The sequence below is a fragment of the Coturnix japonica genome, chromosome 3 (genome assembly GCF_054131305.1).
Source record: "Coturnix japonica strain WE chromosome 3, WE-NBRP24, whole genome shotgun sequence".
Classification (NCBI taxonomy): domain Eukaryota; kingdom Metazoa; phylum Chordata; class Aves; order Galliformes; family Phasianidae; genus Coturnix; species Coturnix japonica.
In genome coordinates, this window is record NC_140665.1 from 36,753,013 (window position 1) to 36,777,475 (window position 24,463).

At 39.1% G+C, this 24,463-nt stretch overlaps 1 protein-coding gene across 4 annotated transcripts in view; it reads right to left on the reverse strand.

Annotated features, from left to right (window-relative positions):
• ACTN2 (actinin alpha 2) overlaps positions 1 to 24,463 on the reverse strand; it is a 67,363-nt gene that overhangs the window by 35,020 nt on the left and 7,880 nt on the right. For 3 of the 4 annotated variants that reach the window (XM_085543337.1, XM_015857896.3, XM_015857897.2), the window contains exons 1-3: positions 22,942 to 23,354; positions 5,203 to 5,317; positions 4,473 to 4,592 (exon numbers count right to left, since the gene is read on the reverse strand). Coding sequence is in view for 3 of the 4 variants with exons in the window: in XM_015857896.3 (XP_015713382.2) it covers positions 4,473 to 4,592; positions 5,203 to 5,317; positions 22,942 to 23,076 (370 nt within the window). In the remaining variant the exon portion in view is untranslated. Of the gene's footprint in view, positions 1 to 4,472; positions 4,593 to 5,202; positions 5,318 to 22,941; positions 23,355 to 24,463 lie in introns of those variants that run through there. The other variant, XM_085543336.1, reaches the window with a different exon arrangement.

Genomic DNA, 24,463 nt, shown 5'->3' on the forward strand with positions numbered 1-24,463 from the left:
GATCAGTAGAGGACTTACTGACATTTTCTTCATGGTGTGTGTTTGCTCTGACAGGAACACAGTTCCTGCACCTCACATATGCAAAGCTACAGCCTTATGGGGAAAAAGCATTGTTGAACTATTAGAAGAGATGGGAAGTGCAAGAGGGGACAATAAAAACTACCAAGGTAAAAAGATAGGCAAAGCAATGTGGCAAGGTCTTATCTTTTAAAATTCTGCTTTGATATTTGGATCTGATATTATTCATTTTTTAATCTAACCCTTTTTTATCAGACACACATCATTTGGTATTCTGTATTTTTCCCTCCTCCTGCCAAGAAAAAGCAATGCAGTATGGCTTCCCTTTGAAAGGATACTTATCTTTTATAGTTATATATCTTTGTTCTTCCCTTTGTTCTTCAGGATGCAATTACTTTGCAAATCGAGTCCTCACACACTTGTAGTTTTCTGTCTGTTCATTAGCTTAAGGGAAAACACCTTTCTGGAGTACTAGTGGCTCTTGAGGATTATTTGCACATCTTTAGCTTTAGCTTTCTGATGAGCTTTTAGCTCATCATTTTGATCAAGGGCGAGAAATGTTCTTCCACAATGCAGATCAGAGGAGCCGAACTGGACTTTTGCTCAGCACCACAGTTAAAGGTGATCACCTCTCCCTGTTCATTCCTCCAATAGCCCAAGGAAGCCAGTCTTCAGAGCACTAACAATGGCTATAAGGAATATTCTTGGTCCCTCAGAAAATATTAAATTGAACTGATATCTCACAGGAATTAAAGTTTAATCTTTGTTTGGGGGCTCCATTTTAAAGGCCATTTGGCCCTCTTCAGTCTATGTGCTCTCCACTCAGTATTTCACGTAATAAAACTTGATCTTCAACAGGTTTAGATACAAAACCTTCATGCTCTGGAAATTAAGTATTCCAGATATCCATGTAACTCAGAGAATGCCAAAACTGATGGGTGTAGACAAGCCCACATGGCTCATGCCATATGGGTGGGCAGTAAGTTAAGAGGTTGAAGATGTTCATAACGATACATGTTGCTCAAAAAGCCTGCATTCTGCCTCCTTGCTGGCATTACTTTCTACCCTCCTACTATAAGGAGTGTCCAGCCAATAATGCTGAAAAAAGCAACAAAATAAAAAAGAAGTGGAATGCGTTTTAAATCCAGATCAGGTTACTGATCCAATCACCAGGACAGTTACAAAAACAGTTGTCAGCCCAAGTGCAAGGGTAGGGCAGAGAAGTGTGGGAGCAAGAATGCGGGACAAAGGGGAGTAGGGACTGTTCAAACAGGTACTGGTGCCAGAGGTCCTACACCATGAAACTATATCCAGTCAGATACAAGACTACATTGCTGCATCAGCACAGCACTGTGCTTTAGAGAACTTAAGCAGAGAGGATGTGATAAACTTAATAGGGCACTAAGTGTGTCTCCGCCAAAGCTTTGTGTTCAGCCTGTTTAGAGTAGGAGGGGAAGGCACACGAATCTATCTGCCCCTGCCCACACAGATGTAATCTAATGTGCATTAGTAGCCATACTTGAGATAGCGCAATGTCTTACAATGACAGGTTTCTCTTTACTTGTAAGCTATAATAGTAATACTGTATTTTTCTCCTCTGCTTCCATGCAAGAATTTAAAATAGTTTTAAAATATCAATGAATGAAGCTTTACTTCTAATCTTCTCTTCTTACAGATTGAGAATTCCAGAAACAAGCAATAAGAGCCTGCAGCACAGCCAAGAACATCCCCTTCATCTCCTCCCTTATTATAGCCTGTTGTTACACACAGCAAGAAATATAAATGAAAGGATGGACGTCACTTTACAGAGTATCTGTAATGGGTAACTGCTCCTTGTCATTCCTCCCTTCCAGAGGGAATTACCTGTTTTGATGGTCTAAATTCACACCAGATGCTTTCAAGGGGAGCAGCAGATTTAGCTTAAACTTTTTTAATGTCTGACCTGAGATATCACAGGTGTTGTGCTTTCAGATGAGAGTCCCAGCGCGACAGGACACAAACTACCATTCTTTTGCTCTATACTCTGTGTTCTCAGTATTTCCACACCAACTATCAGACAAGCTCCCGTATGCTTGATTTTCATTTCCATACATAAACTATCTCTTCAGTACCCTCTACTGTCTGCTCAATGCCATGTCATTCTTAAAACACCCATAACTGCAGAGAATTAAGGTAGAAGCAAATTTTTCCATTCCACTTCATTTAACTGAGCTACACCTGCTGCCTGTACAATTGATGGAGGGGAACAAGGACTTCTGAAATTCGTTAGAGCTCTTCTGAGATCTGAAGTGAGTTTGGGAATTGCCTTTCTTTCCCACAGTACTAGTTACTGGGATAGAGTTAATTTTCTTTATAGTATCTCAAATGGTACTTTTTAGTTTTCAATTTGTTATGAAAATTGTATTGATAACACAAACCATAGAATGGTTTGGGTTGGAAGGGACCTTAAAGATTCCCACAGAGTCAAGGTCTTTTCTGTTTCTCACACTCTGCCAGCAAGGAGGCCAGAGGTGCGTAAAAAGTTGGCAGAGAACACAAGGGACACAGCCAGGACAGCTGATCCCAGCATGTCATATGGTGGCATGTTCAACAATAAAAGTTACAGCGAAAGGAGGAGTAAGCAGGGACATTCAGAGTTACAGCATTTGCCTTCCCAAGTATCTACTATGCTCTGCTTTCCTGTGAATAGCTAAACATTTGCCTACCAATTGAAAGTGGTGAATGAATTCCTTATTTTTCTCTGCTTGCGTATGCAGCTTTTACTTTACCTGTTAAACAGTTGCCATCACAACCAACCGAGTTTTCTTACATTTGGCTTTTTGATTCTCTTCCCCATCCCATTGGTTAGAGCAAGAGAGTACGTGTGCAGAGCTTGGCTGGCCACTATGAATTTAAACTACAACACCCACTGATGATATAGTCCCATAAATGTTCCTGTTATGCATCTAAAAATAGATGGCATGGTTTTGGACTCAGATGGCCCACACGCTTCAGACACCAATGAATTAAGGGTGAGTCCAGACAGTCCAAATGCTCTGCCCTGAGGAACTCATTTCTTTTGGAGTTTGGAGCACTGGCAAAGCCATAACATATTTAATGAAGGGTGGGTAAACCTGTTGTAGAATCATCAAATGCTAGTAGATTCTTCCATTGCTTCTACAGATGCATGGACCAGATAATTCTACAGAGTCATAAAGAGAATGGCCAGCAAGTTGACATAGGTGATCTTCCCTGTCTACCCTGATCTTCCCTGGTGAGGCCACATTTAGACTACTGTGTCCAATTCTGGGTTCACCAGTTCAAAAAAGACAGTGAACTCCTAAGAAACAATCATCTTTCTGGCCCTCTGGTCTGGAGCACCTCGCACATGAGGAAAGGCTGAGTTCAGCCTCAGGGAAAAAAAAAGAGAATGAGAGGGAACCTGATTAATGTTTATAAACATCTAAAGGAAGGTGGGAGACAAACGGATGAGGCCAGACTCTTCTTGGTGGTGCACAGTGATAGAACAAGGAGTAATAGCTTAGAACTTGAATATGAGAAGTTCCGTACTAACATGCAAAAGAACTTCCTTAAGGTAAGGGTGACGGAGCACTGGCACAGGTTGCCTAGAGAGGTGGTGGTTTCTCCTATGGAGACTCTGAAAACCCACCTGGATGCCCATCTGTGTGACCTACTGTAGAGCACCTGCTTTAGCAGGGGGGTTGGACTCAATCTCGAGGTCCCCTCCAACCCCTGCAATTCTGTGCTTCTGTAACCTTAGTCTTTGTTATAACATCATTTGAATCTCACAGAAGGCCTAGGTTCACTTGCAGTCAGAGCCTGTCTTACTTTGCTCAGTTTACGTTCATCATTATGTAGCTAGCTACATGGTTTTATTTTAATATTCATTGATGTTCTGCTGTGCAAATATGATGAATGAACTTCAATAAATAAATTCCACCCCACTTTCTTCATATGTTCAGCCCTCCCCAGCTGCTAGAATTTCTTTTGATCACTCTCTTAACTTTACCCCTGAATTTTAGAAGCACACCTGCCATGCACATAATAAAATGGAAGTAAGTCCCAGTTCCTAATGGTAAAAAAAGATCTGATTCAATAAAGCATACCCTAGAATCCAACCTGATTTCTAACAGTTATTTTTAATAACATACAGGAAAAAAATAAAGCTCAAAATGAGCAAATCACCATTTGAACACCCACTGAAACAGCTACAGACAAGTCAATTTAACCTCAAAGAGAAACAAATATTAGAGCACAGTCATGCCCCAATCCCTCCTCAGGTGTCCACACATTTCCACCTCTTTCTCTTTCAGAGCTATAAGCGAGCCATCAGTATTAAGGGCTTTTTGAGTTACCCATAGATAGCACAATTTGTACCAGCGTCTCTATCTATACTTCTGCAATGTGACTGCTTAGAACCTAAGTTAGGTCCACTGTCAAGATCTATTACATACCTTCTGCACCAATGGACACAAGTTTCACTCCTTTGCTGGCGATATAATCCAGAGCTTTGTTGACATTAGCAATTTTATGGAAGCGCATTTTCCCTCTGTCTGGTTTCGGTAGTCTTTCCCCTACAGGATAACAAAATGAATGTGTTCACTGTTATATACACCTGGCTACAACACTCAAGTGAGTAGAAGAATGAGCATGCTCTGAACACTAAAAACATCTGAAAAGTATGCAAGTAATTCCTGAGTCTAGACCTCTGTTTCACTGTTACCATCTACTTTAGAGTACTTGATTAGCCAGAGAGAAGGATATTCTCATCACCGCTACCTGCCTGTAAAGAAAACCTGGACCTGGACTCTGGACTCTCTAGCATCCTCTCAAACGTGACCAAGATTGATAGCTTTTAACAGCCTTATTCAAGGCAGTAGATCAACCCATTTTAGAAAATAAATTGACACGTTTGGTTGAATTTACATACTTAGATGATCATGAAAAACAATTATTTTAGAAAATATGACTCTATTTCACAAAGAATGATCGTTTAAAAACCTCCACTGTAACCTCCTTTAAAAATGTAAACTGCTCTTCATGAAAAGTCCTTTTTCCCTTTTTCATCCTCACTGCGTGTCTACAACATGAGCTATTCCTTTCCCACTCGCGGGCATTTTGAGTGTGCCTTGGTGACTGCATCTCTGAACAGTGGAGAAGAAAAAATAGCAAACTTTAACCAACCTGAAATAACTTCCAAGAGCAGCATCAGTTTGAGACCATTTCTGAAGTCCTCCTCAATGTTCTCAATCTGTGTGCCTGCTTTCCTGAGGTGGGAATTGCACCAAGCTGTAAACGTCTGTAATAGTAAATAAATATAAATAAACGAAACTATCAACATAACATTTTCCAAAGCATTTGCTTTGAGTAAACACTGCAACAGAGACATCCATAGCTGTCTAGGAAATTTGGAACAACAACAGTTCAAAATTCTTATCCCAGATTATCACAGAATCACCAAGGTTGGTAAAGACCTCCATGATCATCTAGTTCAACCATCCACCTACCACCAATACCTTCCCACTAAATCATATCCCTTAGTACAACACCTCCAGTGACTCAACCATCTCCCTGGGCAGCCCATTCCAGCACCTGACCATTCTCTCAGAGAATTTTTCCTAACATGCAATCTGAATTTTCCCTGGCACAACTTGAAGCCATTCCCCCTAGACCTACTGCTTACCTACATGGGAAAAGAGAACAGTTCCCATCTCATTACAACCTCCATTTTCAGGGAGTTGTAGAGAGTAATAAAGATCTTTCCTAACCCTTCTCCATACCAAACAACCCCAGTTCCCTCAGCCACACTTGATAAGACTTTTACTCCAGCTCCTACATCAGCTTTCTTGCTCTTCTCTGGACACACTCCAGGGCCTCAATGTCTTTCTTATAGTGAGGTTTCCCAAACTGAACACAGTATTTGAGTTACAGCATCACCAGAGCTACAGGGGGATGATCACTTCCCTGCTCTTGCTGGCTGCACTGTTCCTGACACAAGCCAGGATGCTGCGTGATCTCTCTCAAGATGATCTGTTCTATAACCTTCCTTGGCACCTACAGGCTTACAGGCCTGTACTTTCCTGGATCCTCCTTATGATTCTTGTTGTAGATTTTCATGAAGATGCAAATGATTGCTCAGTTAGAAGCAATACTGTACTGCATTCTGTTTGCAAACGCTTCTATAGAAGATCTACACATGAAGGCAAATTTGTTTAATAGTCATTACTATGCTTACATATTGTGATTTAGCGTAATTACTTTAAAAATTAAAAGATATCCTAAATCTCAATTTTCATTGCCTCCTTTCTTCTCACCTGCTCATCAGACTACTTAATTTTTGATCCCAGTAACAGAATAGGAAGGAGTAGAACATTACAGCAGACTCTTCCGCATATGGCTTCACAGCCTGGTGCCTTCCAAGTTGGCTTACTTTCTTTACTTAAAGATAGCAATAGGAATATTACTTAAGGGATCATTTACCATTTGTTTCAGTGACGCAACCAGTTGACTTAATAATTAAATCTACCTCGAAATTTCACTTGCAAATTTTAACACTTTCCATAATTCACATTTCATTGAACACCTCACCCTTCTCTTCTCATCACGATACCACTTGTTCCAAACCTGAATTCTCACCACTTTGATTTTAACAGTTCTATTAATAGTTATTAAGGAGCAATTCAAGGCACGTTTAAGTTCTGAAGATCAAGATACAGCCAGCATACAGTATCCTGCAACTCTGTAATCCATTGGGATTTAAAAGCTATTAAATGACTTACACAAAGCAAATTCCTTTTTCTGCTGGACGCATCTCAGAGTATCAGATTGCTCAGAGAAGTAAGGCAGGACTGAAGGCACCAAGTTGAATACCAGAAGCCATGAGGACTTAGAAAGCTAGATATTTCTCTTTAGAATTTATTTACCAGTTTACCATGGATCACTCTACAAAAGACAAACAAACAAACCCCTCCTTTCTAAATCTATTACTACCAGAGAAATTTAGGTGACATTATTGGATAAGAGACTACATAGGAGAGGATGTAAGGCAGAAAGCCAAGAAATTTGCAGAGCCTCAAACTTTCTCTTCATGCACTATAACTCCATTGCTGTCACAAGAACATTTTGGAAAAGCTAATTAGAAAAAGGAGCACAGTTTTTGTTCCATGCCTCCCATATTCTCACTGTGAAGACTGACAATATTTGGACCTGTGACTGCAAAGAAAGTACCAGAGCAAAATAAACATATCTGTCGATTTACTCAGGCCTCTTTATTTTACAAGTACTTTACAAGTAGAATTGCAATCGAAAGACAGAACAAGAAGATAATCCCAATTAACTATCAATCAATTGCAGCTAATACCAAGAAATAACAGGGTACACCTGCTCCATAGTACAAACACTGCTGTGCAGGCACAAGGAAGGCTGTGCTTTAGCAGAAAAAGTGGTACCTCTGACAGCTCAACTGTCATACACTCCTGAGGAAGTCCACACGTGCATTTTCTTGTGGGTGTAATGATAACTTACTTTTGATAATGTTTCAAAGCCTGAATAGTAGAAAGATACTATAGTAAGAAGCTTCATATGTCCCTGTGATAGTAGGCACATATCTCTAATTTACAGCTTGTTACAAAGGTTAACACGACTTTTCACTCTTTCCAACACAAATGACTTTGTCTGCTATAATAAGTTTGAAAAATCACACTGACTTAAAAATGCATCTTCCTGCTCATCTGCCCCCCTACCAGAAGGAAAGCTGGTCTCAGTAAGATATTTGGTTTTTGTGTGTCTAGTCTTTCTGCAGTGTTCCCATAGAAAATATTAAATATAAATATATCCAGTTTTAATGTAGGAAATTTAAGGAAAACATTGCGTTAATAGGAAGTTCAATAATTCCTGTATCTATTAAGAAGAGTATAACTCACTTTAAGCAGGTCTTAAATTTTAATATGCAGAGCAGGAAACCACACATGTAGACAATTTGTTTCAATTACAACCATTCAAACATAATTGTGTGCATGTATAAATATACATATATATATATACGTGTACATATATATATATGTGTGTGTGTGTGTGTATATATACATGCTGTCCCCAATTATCTCAGTCTAATAGAGTTGTTTCTTAAGACACTGTTTTACAGCCCTTCTCCTAAAGTAATTTTCCCCTCTGCTTGTGCTGGCTGGGGGGTTTCATTACTTCCAGCCTAAGTGGGATGCAGTGATTCACTCTGTAGTTATATGGAACATTACTGTGTTCAAAGCACACAGCAAGAGTGCTACGGAGAGCTCTGCCAGAACATTCCCACAGGCAAGACTGAGGTTTCCCCCTTGAAGAGCTGCCCATCTGTCTGTTATGCATGTTTTAAAATCTAAGTCATGATCCTGCAACATGACCTCCTACCTCCTGTGTCTACACAGCATTCAAATGACTTCAGGATGAGGGATTCTTCTTGGGCTTGAGACACTGTCTGTGTTAGCCCTCATTCTCTTAAATATTTAATTCTGCCCACCTCCACCTCAAAAAAAAAGAGCATGAAGGTGAAAAACAGTAGAAAATTGCTGATAGACCAGTTTGATGTAGACCAATGATCACACATGGCATCATTAGGTTTTCTGCAGTTCCACCTTTTGCTCATTTAGTGCAGAACTATATTTCCCTGAATTGAAAACAACTAAAATGTTACATCTTACTGCTTGGAATCATCAACCGTCCCCTTATTTCCCACTGCAATAGGTGGTGCATGTTTGAAATACGTTACATGTTACTAACATGGGACATCTCAATAAGACAACTAGAGTAACTGCAACAGGAGAGGCAGTTCACCATGTACAACTCAATTGTACCAAAACAAGCACAGTAACAACTCAAATGAAGCACAGTGAAAGTATGGTGAAGAATGCCATGAAGTCTAAGGTGAAGGAAATGTTTAGCATGTTCCCAAAAGCCATCAAAAAGAAACCCTCAAACCACAGGCAGTACCTCAAAGCCAGATTTCTAGGAACAACGGAAAGTGTATCATGAAACCATCTCACAAGAAAAGTTAGTAGAAGTTTTACCACAAGATCCCCAAATCAAGTTGAGTAAAGCCTTCCCTGCTTCAGCACATCCCTCTATATAGCTGAACAAATGGTGCCAGAGATGGTATGTTGATGTACTTTTCCACTACAGCAGATCAGCTGTAGTGTGGGATATCATCCCAGTTCCTTAGTTTTATTTTTCACTGGCGACATCACCCAAGGGAAGCATTCATCACACAAAGTACAGTACAAGTCATGCTAGCATTCTTCTGTGTTCTGTATGCAGGGAGCAGCCCAGGGAAACCTCAATCCTTAAAAAGCAGGTGGTCTAATCCCCTGTAAGTCTAGGGTTTCCTGTAAAATATGTGGCCCTCTGAATGATTGCATGTCTGTTTTACAGTGCTCACAATTAAAAAAAAACAAACAAGCAAAACCAAACAGAGCGTGTAAATATTTCTTCAAGAATAATCTGGCAAGCCTGAACCCTGAGAAATGTTAAGATTATGGAGCCATTCATTACAGAGTGATGATAGACCTTCCTTTCAGAGGAGACAACGGAGAAAAGTTACATCATCCTGTTGGCATAAAACAGAAGAAAACTCGCGAGATAGGAAGATGTAAGGGAAACTCAGCGTATGTTTCTACATGCACTGTCCTCAAGAAGGATGAAAGGAATGAAGATGAGGTTTCATAAGCCCTTAAAAGGGGGGTAAAATAGTTACAATATTGTTTTACTAGGAACAGGCAGACAATACCTTTATTAGATCACCTGAGATGTGCGGAAAAGACAGAGAGGTGCTAAGGCATGAAAGCCTTACTGTGTGAAATCAGTCCTGAGCATGAAAATTGAAAAAAAGGAAGTGGAAAGGTGAAGATAGAATAATAGAGAAACAAAGCTGAAGAAATGCAACAGAATAAAGAAGATTCAGTCAATAGACAGGAGAGCAGTCACAGAAAGTTAAACACAAAGCAAATTAAAATGAAAGTAGATGTAATGACATATTCTTTGTGTACATACAGTGCCCAAAGTCTGTATTATGATCCTGGAGAAGAAACTGTATGCCTATGTCTCCTTCCTAACTCTGTGACACCATATATCAATTAACATATATATACACACATATATGCATAAAAGCTGAGCATTTTATGATCCATGATTTCTAATATGGGACCACAAACCACTTAACAACAATAGGAGCAGATGTTAGACATAGTTGAGTACTTTTAAGTGTCAGTGTCTGTATCCAAGGATAATAAGAACCATAAATTCTTTATATCCCACAACATTACTGCAGTGAAAATACACCATGGCTTTTAAGGTGCTCAAATGCCATCCTGAAAAAAAATACCCAATAAAGAAAGAGTAGTAAGAGAGAGTAAAAAAACTGATAGAACTATGTCATGTAAATAAAACACTCCAAGTTAAGAGAACTGACTGTGAGCACAAGAAAAATGGCATGTAGTCATTGCCAATATCTTCAGTATCTATTCTCAATCATCCGCAGTTAGTTTTACATTTAAAAAAATGGAAGTCAGATGTTTAGCACAAACCAGTTACCTACTACTGCAAATCTAGTTGCCTGCCAGTTATCTTTCCTTCCTTAAACAGTTCCTGAATTATAAATGTGCCAGTCATTTGGGTATGGAGAAAAAAAATCACTCAGGGAACTGTTAAGAATAGCAATGACTGTGAATAACCCCACAGATGCAATTTGAGAGCACATTTTTACAAATAGAAATTGCTTTAGCTTTCACCTCCAGAATGAAAAGTCACTGCCCCAACCTCTCACTAATAAGACCAGTTTTGGGCATCTCCAATGAAGCTGCCATTTCTGGTCATTTAAATGATGGGGACACCTGTCCCCTCAAGTGCTAAACTGGGACTACAACTCATCTCATAGACACTATGCATGTGTTATCAACCTTGTCAGTTATTCACCTGGCCTGGTTTCAAAAGAGTGACCTAAAAGTGAAAGGTTCCTCCCAGCCATACAAACTAACCCTATAAATTATAGGTCCAACTTCAGTACAAAGCTATTTTCTAACATGAGTTGGGGTACAGGAGCTACAAGAATATTGTAACTAGACAAGTTTGCAACACTGGAAGACTTTAATTAAATGTTTTCACCACCTTCCTAAGTAGCATCAAGGGGCAGAGTTTTGCAAGGCAGCCTTTTCTGGGAGGTGGACAACTATTTTTGCAGTTTAGTTTCTTTATTCAAATATGCACAAATTCTTGTAAAAAAAGTTGGTCACAAGCAGCATCCAAGTAACACCCTCTTTGTTAAGCTTTCATCCAAGAGCCACAAGTTGCTGACCTGCAGCCCCTATGGATAATTTATTCTAGCTAGAATGAGTAACAAGGAACAAATCCCTTGCTGTTTACAATGATCTTACCCCTCCACCTTCCCTCCTACTTCAGTAAAAATATGCATCACATAATTTACAGTTACACATTAATTTTCTGATGACTATTTTCTGTGCCTTCTATGTGAAGAAAGAGCATATTAACATATATTTATATCTCCTGGTGACCCTTGTTATAACAGAATTTATATCTCAGATTTCTTAAAATTATCTACCATAATTCAATGCATTAAAATGCTCAAGGTACAAGATCAGCACTACAGAATGATAAATAAATGGCATCCTCTGTGAAGTTCTGAAATTACTATCAGATTTCTGAGTTACACTGCCTTCATATTAAATTGTTTTCTATAATGTGTGTAAGATGGAACAGTACAAATTGAAAGTTTTAATCCTCTGCTTTTTGTCAATGGCTTCTATTTTCAGATGTTGATATTGTATTTACAGCACAAAACGTTGAATGCAGCAATTGAAATGTTATACTATATTTTATAAAAGCTGTAGTGGACTCTCATCATCCATGCAATAAAGACTGCAACTTTGAACCAACACATGCCCGCAAAGCATCATTCTTTCATGCACTCACTCTCTTTTTCTCTCCAAGTTTTTATATACGGACCTCAGATGAACGATAAAATCAAGATAACTCTGATACTCCTGAAAACATTCACAATTAACGGTATAGTGAGCTAATCGCATTCTGGTGCTTTCTGGATCACTTTTGGACAAAGTAATATTTGAGAGGCCTCGATATAAATACTAGTTAGCAACAACAGCTACAGTTAGTGAAGACCTTTGGATCCAACCATTTAGAAGTTCAAAAGCACAAGGAAAGAAAAATGTATTTATCACATCAAAGGATCAAAGTAAAAGCTGAATGATTTACAGAGTCAAAAGTAATTCACTCATTTCTATACGGTTCAGAAATAGTTAATTCTGTAGCACCATGTGCCATGCTCTGCATTACAAGAATATCAACAGTGAGCAAAGGAACTCACAGTAGAAATGGCAATAGATCTGAAAGGAACTTTTTCAGCAATATAAAAACTTCTAAGAGCCAATTTTCACTTTGCTTGGGTTTTTTTTTTGTTTTTTTTTTTTTGTTTTTCCTCTCCCTCTATTCTCTTTTTCCAGCTTTATGAACGGTCAATTATTTGCTAATTAGGAAACAAAAGTATAATTTATTATTATTGCCTCTCCCTGGTGAGATGTAAGAATGGAACATAGGTAATCCAAAAAATATCACAACTACTGTGGCAGATCTGCAAGTGACAAATCTGCAGGTGTGCCTTCAAGGTCCTTTATCTTGCTTGAGGCTTTCTCTTAAGCATGTTAAGCAATGAACATGCATTACCACTGCAATACTGGAGCCAAATTAGCCTTCTTACGTGACTGTACTTCCCATTCTCCATTCAAGACTCCATTCCTTCTCCCATCAACTGTGTCCCAGAGTCCTCATCCTGGTTTCCTAAGAGTTCCTGAACTATCACATGTAGTGATGGTTAACATTTTTGTTTCAGCAACTACATATTTAAATGACTAAATCGATTTAGGATGAGATGAAAGAAACATTCACACATCCATGTAGTGAGGAAGGAACTAAAGTCATGCCCTCTGGAAATAGAAGGATTAATTAAAGTAGGCTAATCCAGGATTTAGTTGGCTGGATTTTCAAATGTCTTTCCCTTGCTTTCTCTGTTGATTTACTTCACCATGCTATCTTTACCCACTAATTATATACCACATTGCCAGGTAAGTAAATCCATTATAAACTGGCCAATATCACCAATCCAAGTGGGATATAAGTAAGTTCATTTTTAAAGCACTTTCATAAGTATAAAAATACATCTTCCTTTTATATATATATATAAAATTAAAAGGTTTTGACAACTTTTTAATTGCACGTACATGTATCTTTGTATTTCACTGACATGAACAAATGATGAGGAAAACAAGTCACAGAACCTGAGATGTTTCCGCAGTAAATAATGTCTTTGCACAGTTATGTAGCAGATTTGAATACCAACAAAACTAGTTTCAATTGTAACCTACACAGAAGTTCCAGCTGAGATTCTTACAGAGAAAGCAAAAACTTGCACATTAATTCTCAACCATAAAAGCATACCTCTAACGCATATGACAAACATTCTCTAAAACATTCAAAATATCCTGTACATCAGAAGACTTCCTGAAAAATTTCAGAGTTCCTAAATTATTTTTACTGATATTCTCATAAAAGCAGATTAAAAATACCAAGACATTACTCAGGTAAATACCAAACAATGGAGGTTGTAAATTGCTGAAAGCATAAACTGGTTTAAGACAGTATGATTCTATGATAAGCAAGATGTTCTGTCAATTAAGCACACAGTTTTTTGTTTACAGCATGTCTGTCCTTTGCAGGCATCATGTTCATACCTGTGCTTGGGTATGGAATTGAAGGCTGTAGGCAAAAGAAAAGCAAGCAACCTTCAGCCACTTGTATGGTGTTTTAGTTGCCTTCCAATATTAATGCCAAATGGATGATATGCGCATTGTACGTAACATATACATCGCAAGTAATTCTAGCTGTACACATTGCACTACAAACTGTTACTGATTTAGCATTAAAAAGTGATAACTAAGTGAATGGGATTACTGCAAATTTTTTTTAATTATCTCAACATCAGCCTCCACAAGATTGGAATTAAATAATCTTTAAGTCTCTTCCAATCCGAATTATTCTATGATTCAATATGGTCTGCAGCCAAAGATCGCTGAACCAGAAAACAAGAGGGATCATAAGTCTACAAAAGAGTAGAGTCAAGGGTGGACAGCTGCTCCCTCAATGAAAACATGTGGTAGAACCACACCCTGGAATACAGTTGGAAATCAATTTTGATTACAGATATTTTCTGTAGGCTAAAGAAACCCATCCAGGTAAAATAATCCCAGAACTCCACAACTATTTCTTTAATTTTTATTTGCACTTAATGCAGCTGGTACCCATTTTCTTCTTGCCTCATACACCAGAATGTGATATCTTAAGTCTCACAGCAGTGAAAAGTGACACCGCTGTCAAGATTAAACATAAAACTGAGTTTAAAAAAAGAAATCACTTAATGCTAGACGGTTAGGCCTTTCTGCGAGTACCAAAATAGCAGACTGATTTTCAGAGGTTCCTCTTGATGTCATTGGAAATGCCTGGGTGTTCAACACCTATAAAAATACGAGTGTTTCCTTAGACACTTAAGGAATAAGCACAGAAGCTAATTTTAGTCTAGGGTAGCCACTTCCCACAGACTCCTGCTATGGTAGCAGAGAGGAACAAGCTTTTATAGGAGGCAGCTCAGAGCAGAATCCATGTACTCTGCATTAGGTTCAGTTAGTTGTTATCAAAGCAAGGGGTGGCCAGACTGATTTGGCATCGAATTGCAAATTGAAGGGATTCTGTCAGTTAAGAGCAGTTGGGGAGAAAGCTTTTGACATGAACAGAACATCTCATTCACATCAAGTAAAAGAAACACTCAGCACTTTTCAACTGTAAAACCAACACACAGATAATGCAACCACTATTTTGGAGCATGAATGGACATTTAAGGTCCAAATATAAAAACAAACACTATTAGCCACTTAACGGGTAGTTCCTCTGAACCTGCCCTCTGAAGAATAGAACATGTTTCTACAAGATACTACCTCAAGTAAGTGCTTTCAGTGAAATAGAACACTATTTCAAATTCTTCTGCCTTTATCTCTGCTGATGCTCTGTTTCAGTATTTACAATAACGAGGAAAACCATTACTGCATTAACAGCTATCCTGTAACCCTCACACATCAGTAGTTTGAGGATTACTGGCACCATGTTATCACAATTTGCTTTAAAGAGGCACTTGTACTACCAGGGCAAAGAGCTACAGCAGAATATGTACAGAAACAGTAACAGAGAGTGGTCATTACATTGTATTTGCTGGTTAAATGATGCGGAAAGAGGCAACTTCTACCTTTAAATAGATGTCTCATTTTATTAGGTGGAATAAAGAGCACTGTGTAGCACCTGTATAGATTTACAATCGGCTTTATGCTTCAGCCTTTCAACACAGGGCACACCCAGCAAATCCAGCAGTATTACAAGAACAAAAGTTAAAATTTTTTAACAAAACTTTTCAATGAAATCAAGTTTATCAAACACCTGAAGATTTGGAAATCACCCTGAACTACTAAGAGTGAAATTTCATCTAGGAGGAAATGAAGTACTAGATCTGAATACATTTTTCTTCTAGTATTTGCTGAGATAAGCAGTGCATAGCCGTAAAATATTTCTAAAGCACTACCTATGTAAAAGATAGTACTTACATACCACTTAATGAAAAGTAAATACTACCTATATAGAATTTACTTGTATAGTATTTACTATCTATATAATAGTCACTTTTCATAACTAAAGAAAATCCAGTTGCTATGCCTCATTTAAATTAAACATCATTTAATGTATCTGAATTTGTGCAACAGTGACTAAATTAATGTTAGGCATTAAGTATCTGATTTTTTCCATCATAGCGATGAATCCCTTTTGTCTTATTTGTAGAAGGATGAACACACTTCGGTGGAAGATTTTGAATTGCGTTGTCCCACCAGCAAAAGAAGTCAATATTCAGCCCACAGAGCTATCTTAGTTTGATTAAGAAAGTGGTGATGTAATCAGGATATTTTCTTATTGGGATCCACTAATTTACAGAACACATCCGAGCCCCATTTTGCTTAAACAGGGCTAAAAATTTTACTAGACTGGACTCATTTAATGCAGTCTCAGCTTCCAAACAAACCTCCCATACCTATCCACTCAGCTCTTAGCTCTTTGATGACCCAAACACAGACCCAGAGCAAAAGACGCAGACCTTCTCTCAAGAGATTATAGCAAAGTCCACTGCTTAAAACACAGCTTTTCTCTAGCTCTTAAGCACCTTCATTGCAGCTTATGGAAACCCACTTAGATCCATACTTTCTTCCAATCCTTATTGTCTTACTAATTGGATAGGTCTATCTGCGGACATTTTGCTATGTGAGTTTCAGAGAAAGCTGTACAGCCTATCTGTGAGCACAGGTAGGAAGGCAGTGGCCCTTTCTTCTGGGTTCAAAATGGTTCTTGAGAGAGTTGAGGTTGTTCAGCATATCGAAGGCTCTGGAGAGAACTTAATAGAGGCCTTCAAGTATTTAAAAGGAGCCTATAAAAAAGATAGAGAGACATTCTTAATCAGTGTGTAACAACATGACAAGCAGTAGTGACGGTGGCAGATTTAGATTACACGTTATGAAGAAATTCTTTACACTGAGGTTGGTAAGGCTTACAGTTTTGTTACAGGCAGATCTTTGGGAGCTGGTAGAAATTAACAGCTGGACTGGAACTGTAGGAATTACCCATTTGACAGCACTACCAAAAGCATATAGAGCTTACATTGCAGAATGTAACATGGACAGGAAAAAGAAAAAAAAAAAAAAAATTATGTCAGTTTGTCACTGATAAAGAAAAACTTCATTCAACCTCCATAATTATTTCTCGTTAAGTGAATTTCATAATAGCTTTGTTTGAATTTTCCTTCATATACAAACACCACAGTATTCAGAGTTCTCTCAGTTGAACACCTCATTGATAGCTTCCAAGACTGGATATGAGGCACACTGACAAAATATCATCATTCTACTATCCTTTCAGCATGTTCTTCCCAAACACCATTCCTGGCAAATAACATCAGCAAGAGGAACTTAACGTGTTATTATTTCAATGAGTGCTAATCTCTAGGAGACCAATCATACAGAGTAAGCCTTAAACACATCCCATATTTCTCTAGAGTTCAGCTACCAACATGGAACCAGCTCTCCATGGAATCAGAGACACTGTCACTACATGTTCTTCTGTTTCATCAGCATCTAATATAATCACAGTATATGCTGAAACATTGAGACAAACTGGTAGCAAAATGGAATCTGTCCATTGACTACCAAGTTCTATGGCCTCCTACATGGGGTCATCTACCACCAAGAAGGTCACTTAAAGAGCACCCAGGGCTTAAAAGGAAACAACACATGCTTTACGTGTGTATGTTCTTAACATTACAGCTTTTGGCATTTGCTTTTTTAAAAACAAATTATTTATGAACCCGGAGAATCATTTGGCTTTGGAGTGCTAAAAACGTAATGTTACCAAAAGGCACAATCTCTGCATCTACAATGTCATATAACATTTAGAATCACATTGCGCTTCTATGGAAGGCAGGTACAATGCTGAATGGTTATTAAGAAAAAAATAAAATAAGTTTAAAAAGGTGAAATGATTTGCTTTTCTAACCACTATTAGCTATACAAAACCTTGCACTTAACCCACAGAAGTTCCAATACACTTGCACCAAACTAATCTCCATACAATATCATTCTGCTTTCAACACTGGTACATGGTAGACTTGCTTCTTTACTAAAGAAATCCCGTTCTGAAATTAGTTCTGGAGCTACACATAGAACACCAATCTTCCTAAGAAATGCCCAATAATAGAAAGCAGTAGGAATGACTAACAAGAGGCTGGTACTTTGTTAGAAAGGAGTGCACCATTTCCCTCCCTCACAGTCCTACATTCACTTCTGGTTATAGATCCTTGTGCATAAGAAGTGTCACTTCACTGAAAAACCTCAAGAGATGAGAACAGCTGGACTGTTTGTGTGCTGTGAGATCTTAACTCCAAGGCTCCTAATTCAAGAAAGTAATTTTCCAGTCTGAGAAAAACAATCGGAACACTTAACAACTGACTAATTCCATAGAACATCACAAAGAGAGCAGGATCCTGGCCGGAATGCGCTGTACACATTGTAGATATAGCCATATTCTCCATAACGATTATTTCAGTCCAGAGCCTATAAATCCACAGATTCTACAGCACTGAATCTTCCTGGTGGCATCCAGCCTCTCCTGCCAATGCTTTTCTGCCTTACACTTCTTTTTCATTCATTCAAGTGTGGCCATTTCTCTCCTGTTCCTGGTTTAAGGAATGTAGCTGTTCGCTTCTACAAGCTTATCTGTCTTCTCATTCACGAGTAGACTTTTTCCAAGAAAAGGTTTCTGATAAGAAACTGATTTAGATTCCATTCACAGAAGACCACACAGCGTTCAGAGTGAATCCGGAACGCTGACTGTAATTCTATTTATAGACACTGAAGTCAGACTGAACACAAGGTCAATCTCTCTTTCAGGCTGCAATCAACCTCTTTAATCTGCTCAACATTATTAAGTTCCACCAACACATGGAAAAGGAGCATTTCGTCCATAATACACAGTTTTGGTAGCATCTTCCAAAGAATTTGCCAAAGTTGTTGCTTTATTTATTCATTTGACGTGCATGGACAACAGGAGTTGTATTAGCAATGAAACAAGGTAATGCAGGTAAGTCCTCATAGGTCACCCTAAAAATGTAATCTTACTGGAAAGACAACATTTACCATAGTGAAGCTTTCCTGAAGTCAGTCGTCACTCATGCACAGCATTCAGTGCCACTAAGATTTGTATCCACAGAATGCAAAGTTAAGCTAAATAAATACAACTCATTTTCTTGTTTATTCTAAGACCATTAAAACAGTCAGAAATTGCGTTTACATACACTCACAGAATGGTGGAGGTCGGAAGTCACCCAGTCCAACCCCCCATCCTCAGCCTTTTAGCACATAGCACAGGATCATACCCAGATGGCTTTAGAATATCTCCAGAGAAGGAAACTCTACAATCTATCACTCTCATCATATTCAGGTGGAACTTCCAGTTTGTGCCTGATGCCTCTTATCTTGTTGCTGGGCCCCACTGAAGAGTCTGGCCCCATATTCTTGACACTTAAGATATTTGAATACATATTAAGATCCTCTCTCAGTCTTTCTGTCTCCAGCTTTCTCAGCCTTTCCTCTTAAGACAGATGCTCCAGTCTCCTAATCATCTTCATAGCCCTCCACTGGAATCTCTTCTGTACTGTGGAGCCCAAAACTGGACACAGCACTGCAGATGTGGCCTCACCAGTGCTGAGAAGAGAGGGAGAATCACCTTCCTCAACCTGCTGGCAACACTTTTCCTCCTGCACTCCACAGTACCACTTGTCTTCTTGGTGCCAACACCTACATTAAAACTCTTCTGCATCAACAAAGTGGTGGTATCAGGACCATAAAGCAAACTGGAATATGAACATTCCTCTATATTAATATCAGTAAGGCCAGGAACATTTTTCCAGTTCTTTCTTTACATACATTAGTGCATTAGTGCAACAGTGTCAGAAAGATGCATGAACATCTGGAGGAAACATGTATGAAATGTGAATGTGTAGCCAACTAAGTCCTTTACAATACAACTGTCCTGAAGAAGGAATCACACCTGTTTCATGATCTTCAGATCTTTTCTATGCCCTGAAGGTTTAACGCTTCTTTAAAAAAACAAATAAAAAATATTTTATGTCAAAGCTTAAAAAAGTACACTCCTATAATAAATTATTTATAACAACAGTTATCTAAAAAACAAAATGTATGCAGTAGACCATTTTTATTGCCTGTTACTTAGGGCACAGTGATGTTTCCATTTAGTAGGAGTATAAGCTTCATTGCAGGTGTCTGCATGGAAGCTCCTAAGTCAGGAAGGCTTTTTCTATATGAGTTTACAGTAGATGACCTTCAAGAACACCCCTTCACCTTCTTAGACTTGTCAAGTATTCTTTTAAGGTCAACACTGTCAGAACAGCAACTGGGAGTTCAAACATGCTTTTTTTGACCTGTTTTTAGCCAGCAGAAAAACTGAAGTCTAAGGAGGTTAAGGAGTCAAGAAGAATATCCCAGCCCTTCTGGCCAGTTGGACTCTGCTTCCTGATTTCTATGTAGTACTGAAGAAACAAATGGCCACTGTCACAGACCTTTCAACTGTTGTTTAAGCACACATGGTCAATCAAACTCTATTGGGTCAAGCAGCAAAATTCTGAAGTTTCCAATCTAATCATTTCCATCTACACATTTAAAAGACACCAAGGCTGTAGTTCTCTAATACCTACTGAATACAGTGTATCTGTCCCAAATACAATGTAGACAAACCAACAGCAAAGACAAAACCGTTCTGGTCAAATTGCTGTTGTTTCTTGATTTGACACAAGCTAAATATTACCCTAACCGAAGCACATAAATTGGTGTTCATACTCAGAGAGTCACAGCTAAGCTACTACTGAGACTCCCTTCGTATAACATTATATTTATTCCAACACCTGCAGCCACCAAGGAGACTGGATAACAGCAGACCATAATACTCTATGAACTATGGTTATAATTAGGCGTCACAGCCATTGTAATCCTATGGACGTCATCATGTGTTACCAGCATCTGTTGACAGATCTCATACCAGGCATATCACTGAAATGGCAAGTCTGGAGAGGGCAGCCCACAATAGAAACAATGGTATTTATTTCTGGTTTGTTCCAAGACTGTCTAATAGAAAATATATGCTGCCAACTGCCAGGGCTTCACTGAGATCATTTTTCTATATTATGTTACCAGTTTGAACAAAGATTTGTGCCCATGTATCTGCAGTCTTCAAAAAATTCAGACTTTCCAAGATGAGGAATGAGGACCACCCTCTTAAATTTTATTTTAATGTGATATTATTTAAATATTAAAAACAAGTACTGGGAATATACAACTCAAAGTAGCCAAGGTACTGCCTCTCTACCCTATGGCAGTAAGCTTTCATTTGTGAATATAGAAACCAGACTTTCTGCTGAAGCATTATTAGTTTGGAGGAACGGAAAGAAACTTGCTATGTTGCCTCACATCAACTACTCTCTGTTCTTCTATAACAGCCAAGAGATTTACTGCAAGCATAAGAAAGCCTACAAAACCCGAATCCTCTTTATTACTTATCTGCATTCTAGGAAAATTATGTTATAGTGATGATTACCTACTAACCAGTCCATTATTTCTTCATTTTGAAAACACGGTGTTCTTTGAAATGTTGGGCAATTTAATCTTCATCAGATGTAACCACAGCCTGTTACAGCTGATCAGTTTCTAATCATTAACACCTAAATCCCTGACATTCTCATTGCAGAACATGAAAGGATACTTCACCATATACAAAGCAAGAAACTAAAATGAGTGTCAGCATCACCACTAGTATATAATAACTGGTTAGGAGTTGCAGCTGCTGAATTTCACACACTGTACTTGTACAAAAGGATCTGAACAGATATCAGTGTAGGAAAATGAACAAAATAATGTAAAACTCACAGTGAGCAGAAAGGTACAAGTGAAAACGAGGGGAAAATATCAGCTCTATTAATTACCATGGAAAAGCAAACATGTAAGCCCTTAGAGTTCTAACAGCCCATACTTTGACACTCACATAGAAGCCGTGTCTATAACAGTGTGTCAGACTCTGCCTTCAGATACAATATTTGCAACTCTTTTTTCTTAATTTGATACAGCCCAAAAATTAATCTAATCAAAGTCCACATAACTTCTTGTAGTTGCTCACCTATGGCAAACAGTATATACAGCCCTATAGTTCAATGCTCAATTTCTCTCCCTTTTTCTCCTTCCAGTAACCAGTAGATAACCTTGTAATCCTAGAACTGACGGCTGCGATTTCAACATCACTTTCAACACTAGGAAGCAACAAACTCTTTACAGTATCTCTCATCCCTCTCTTCCACATGCAGCTTAAAACCCAGTGTTCTGAAATTAGATATTTCTTCTCTCATATTTTAAAGGCATCGCAGGGGCAGCATTTACTAAAGCACTGAACTGCTAGCAAGACTGTTGGTAGGGTTACAATGACTCAGAAGTCACAGAATCATTAAAGTTGGAAAAGACCACAAGAATCATCCAGCCCAGCCACCAACCTTCCCCTACCATGCCCACTGACCTTCCTACAGCGGGCATTCCTGTCCTTCACAGTCACATTCACACGGCTCCTGAACAAATGAGAACATACAACCTGTGTCTGTGCTCAGAAATGGAGTATAAGTAGTATTTGGTGACACAATTGCTTTCCTAAACCTAAAAGCTGAGAAGTGTTTCCTCTACAATAACATATTCCAAGGAGCTTACAGACTTGTTTTTTCAGCCAGACACAGAATGGCACATGGGAACGTAACTCATTCAATAATTTTCCAAACCTACGCTAAATATATATATCAAGGCAACATCTCTTCTTTCTAAAACCTATGAAGTGAAGTTAAAAAATAAATAAATAACTGAATCACTATTAGCAACACACAAATGTAGAGGTACTGACAGAACATTCCTGGTAAAATACAAAAACACACACCTGACTCTCATTAATTACTATTGTCTTACATAGACCTCACTTAAGAATACAAGAAGTGAGTGCCTTTCCCTCAAAATATGACATGATATGTACCTTATATGTACCTCCCCTTCTAAAATAAGAAGCCCTTTCTGCATGGCCCCGGCAATTCCAGATGCAGCAGGGCTACGAGTGAGGTCAGAATTCCACAAAGAAGCACACATACAGACACACATTACTTTATTTCCAGACCTTCCTTTGCTGTTTCTCCCATGCTGGGTCCAGAAGCAGGTCCCTGTCCCATTCTTCCTCTTGGGTCATGTACTCATCTTCTTCATAGTTGTAGGTGTACTGCATGTTTGTTTCTATCTGGTTCATGCTGTTCATCCTACCCAGGGATCAGCTTCAACTGCTTTGCCTTCTAACAGTTAAATATGTATATATGCTTAAGCTTAGTATGGTTGCTGATGGGTAGAAGACAGCAGTGCGTGTATCTCTTTTTCCTTTCCCAAGGAGACAGGATGTTAGTATTGACGAGAGCAGAGGCTTTAACTGTCAGGTAGTCGCTGATGGCTGGTGATCCCCCTTCCCTCTCTCCCTCTCTGTCTCGCTCGCTCTCTCTGCTGCTGCTGCAGGTCCTTGCGGCCGACCCTCCGGAGAAGCCCAGCGCTGCTCATTGCGGCCGCTTATTATCCCCGCCGGGCTGTCACGTGGCTGCCGGTGTCTGCCCAGCTCCGCTCCGAGTGGCGGCCCCGGTACCCCGTGCTTGCACCGCCGCCACCGCCCCTTTCCTCCCCCCCAGCCCGGGGCAGACGCCGAGAGGCGCCCAGCAGCGCCGCTGGTCCACGCTGTGGCCGCCGCACCCACCGCTATGCTGCTGCTGTGCGGAGCTCAGACTGTCACAGCAAGAGGGGGGGGCTGACCGGGAGATTCACCTCCCCGCCTGCACTCTGACAATAACATACTGCCCTATCACCTGCCTTTCTAATTAGGTTTTCTTCTTAAATCTACTTTCATGTACTGTTTCTCAAGACCAGTGTATGACTTGCTGATGCCATACATTATTTACATCAATCTGAAGTCTGTGGTCAGCCGGCTTTTCAGATTACAGCTCGCTAGAACCAGTGCAGAAAAGGACACCCAGGAGACAGAACACAACAGAGACTGGGTTTGGAGTTAGAGCAGAAGTATGCAAGCACAACTTAAAAAGAACAATGCACATCTTTTCATCTAGGAAAGATGTTCGTTGCATTCCAAAAAGAGCACAAAAACATCTGTGGAACAGTGAACTTTACAAATCTGTGACAGCAACCATTGACAGGTTGCAAATCTGAGTTCAAAAGACTGCAACACGACTGTTTTATGCAATCAATTCAAGCTTAACTTCCTAAGTTTGTTGAACTTACCATGCAATAAACAGATTAAAAACAAAATTCAAGATCAGAAACACGTGCTTTTCACCTGCTCAATACAAACATTCTCAGAGTTGCTATAGTATTTCCCTCTAAAATGAAGCAAGTGTTGACGAACGCTGCACACAGGCGTTTGTTTACATGCAGATGATTGATCTCTTAGAAAACTCTCAGCCCATGTCTAATAGTTGGAAGTTGTGCTTGCACACTTCTGCTCTAACCCCAAACCCAATCTCTGCTGTCTTTTATCTCCTGGGCATCTCCTTTTCTGCTCTGGCTCTGATGAGCTGTAATCTGAAAAGTGGCTGACCACAGACTTTATATTGATGACAATAGTAATGTACGACATCAGCAAGTCATAC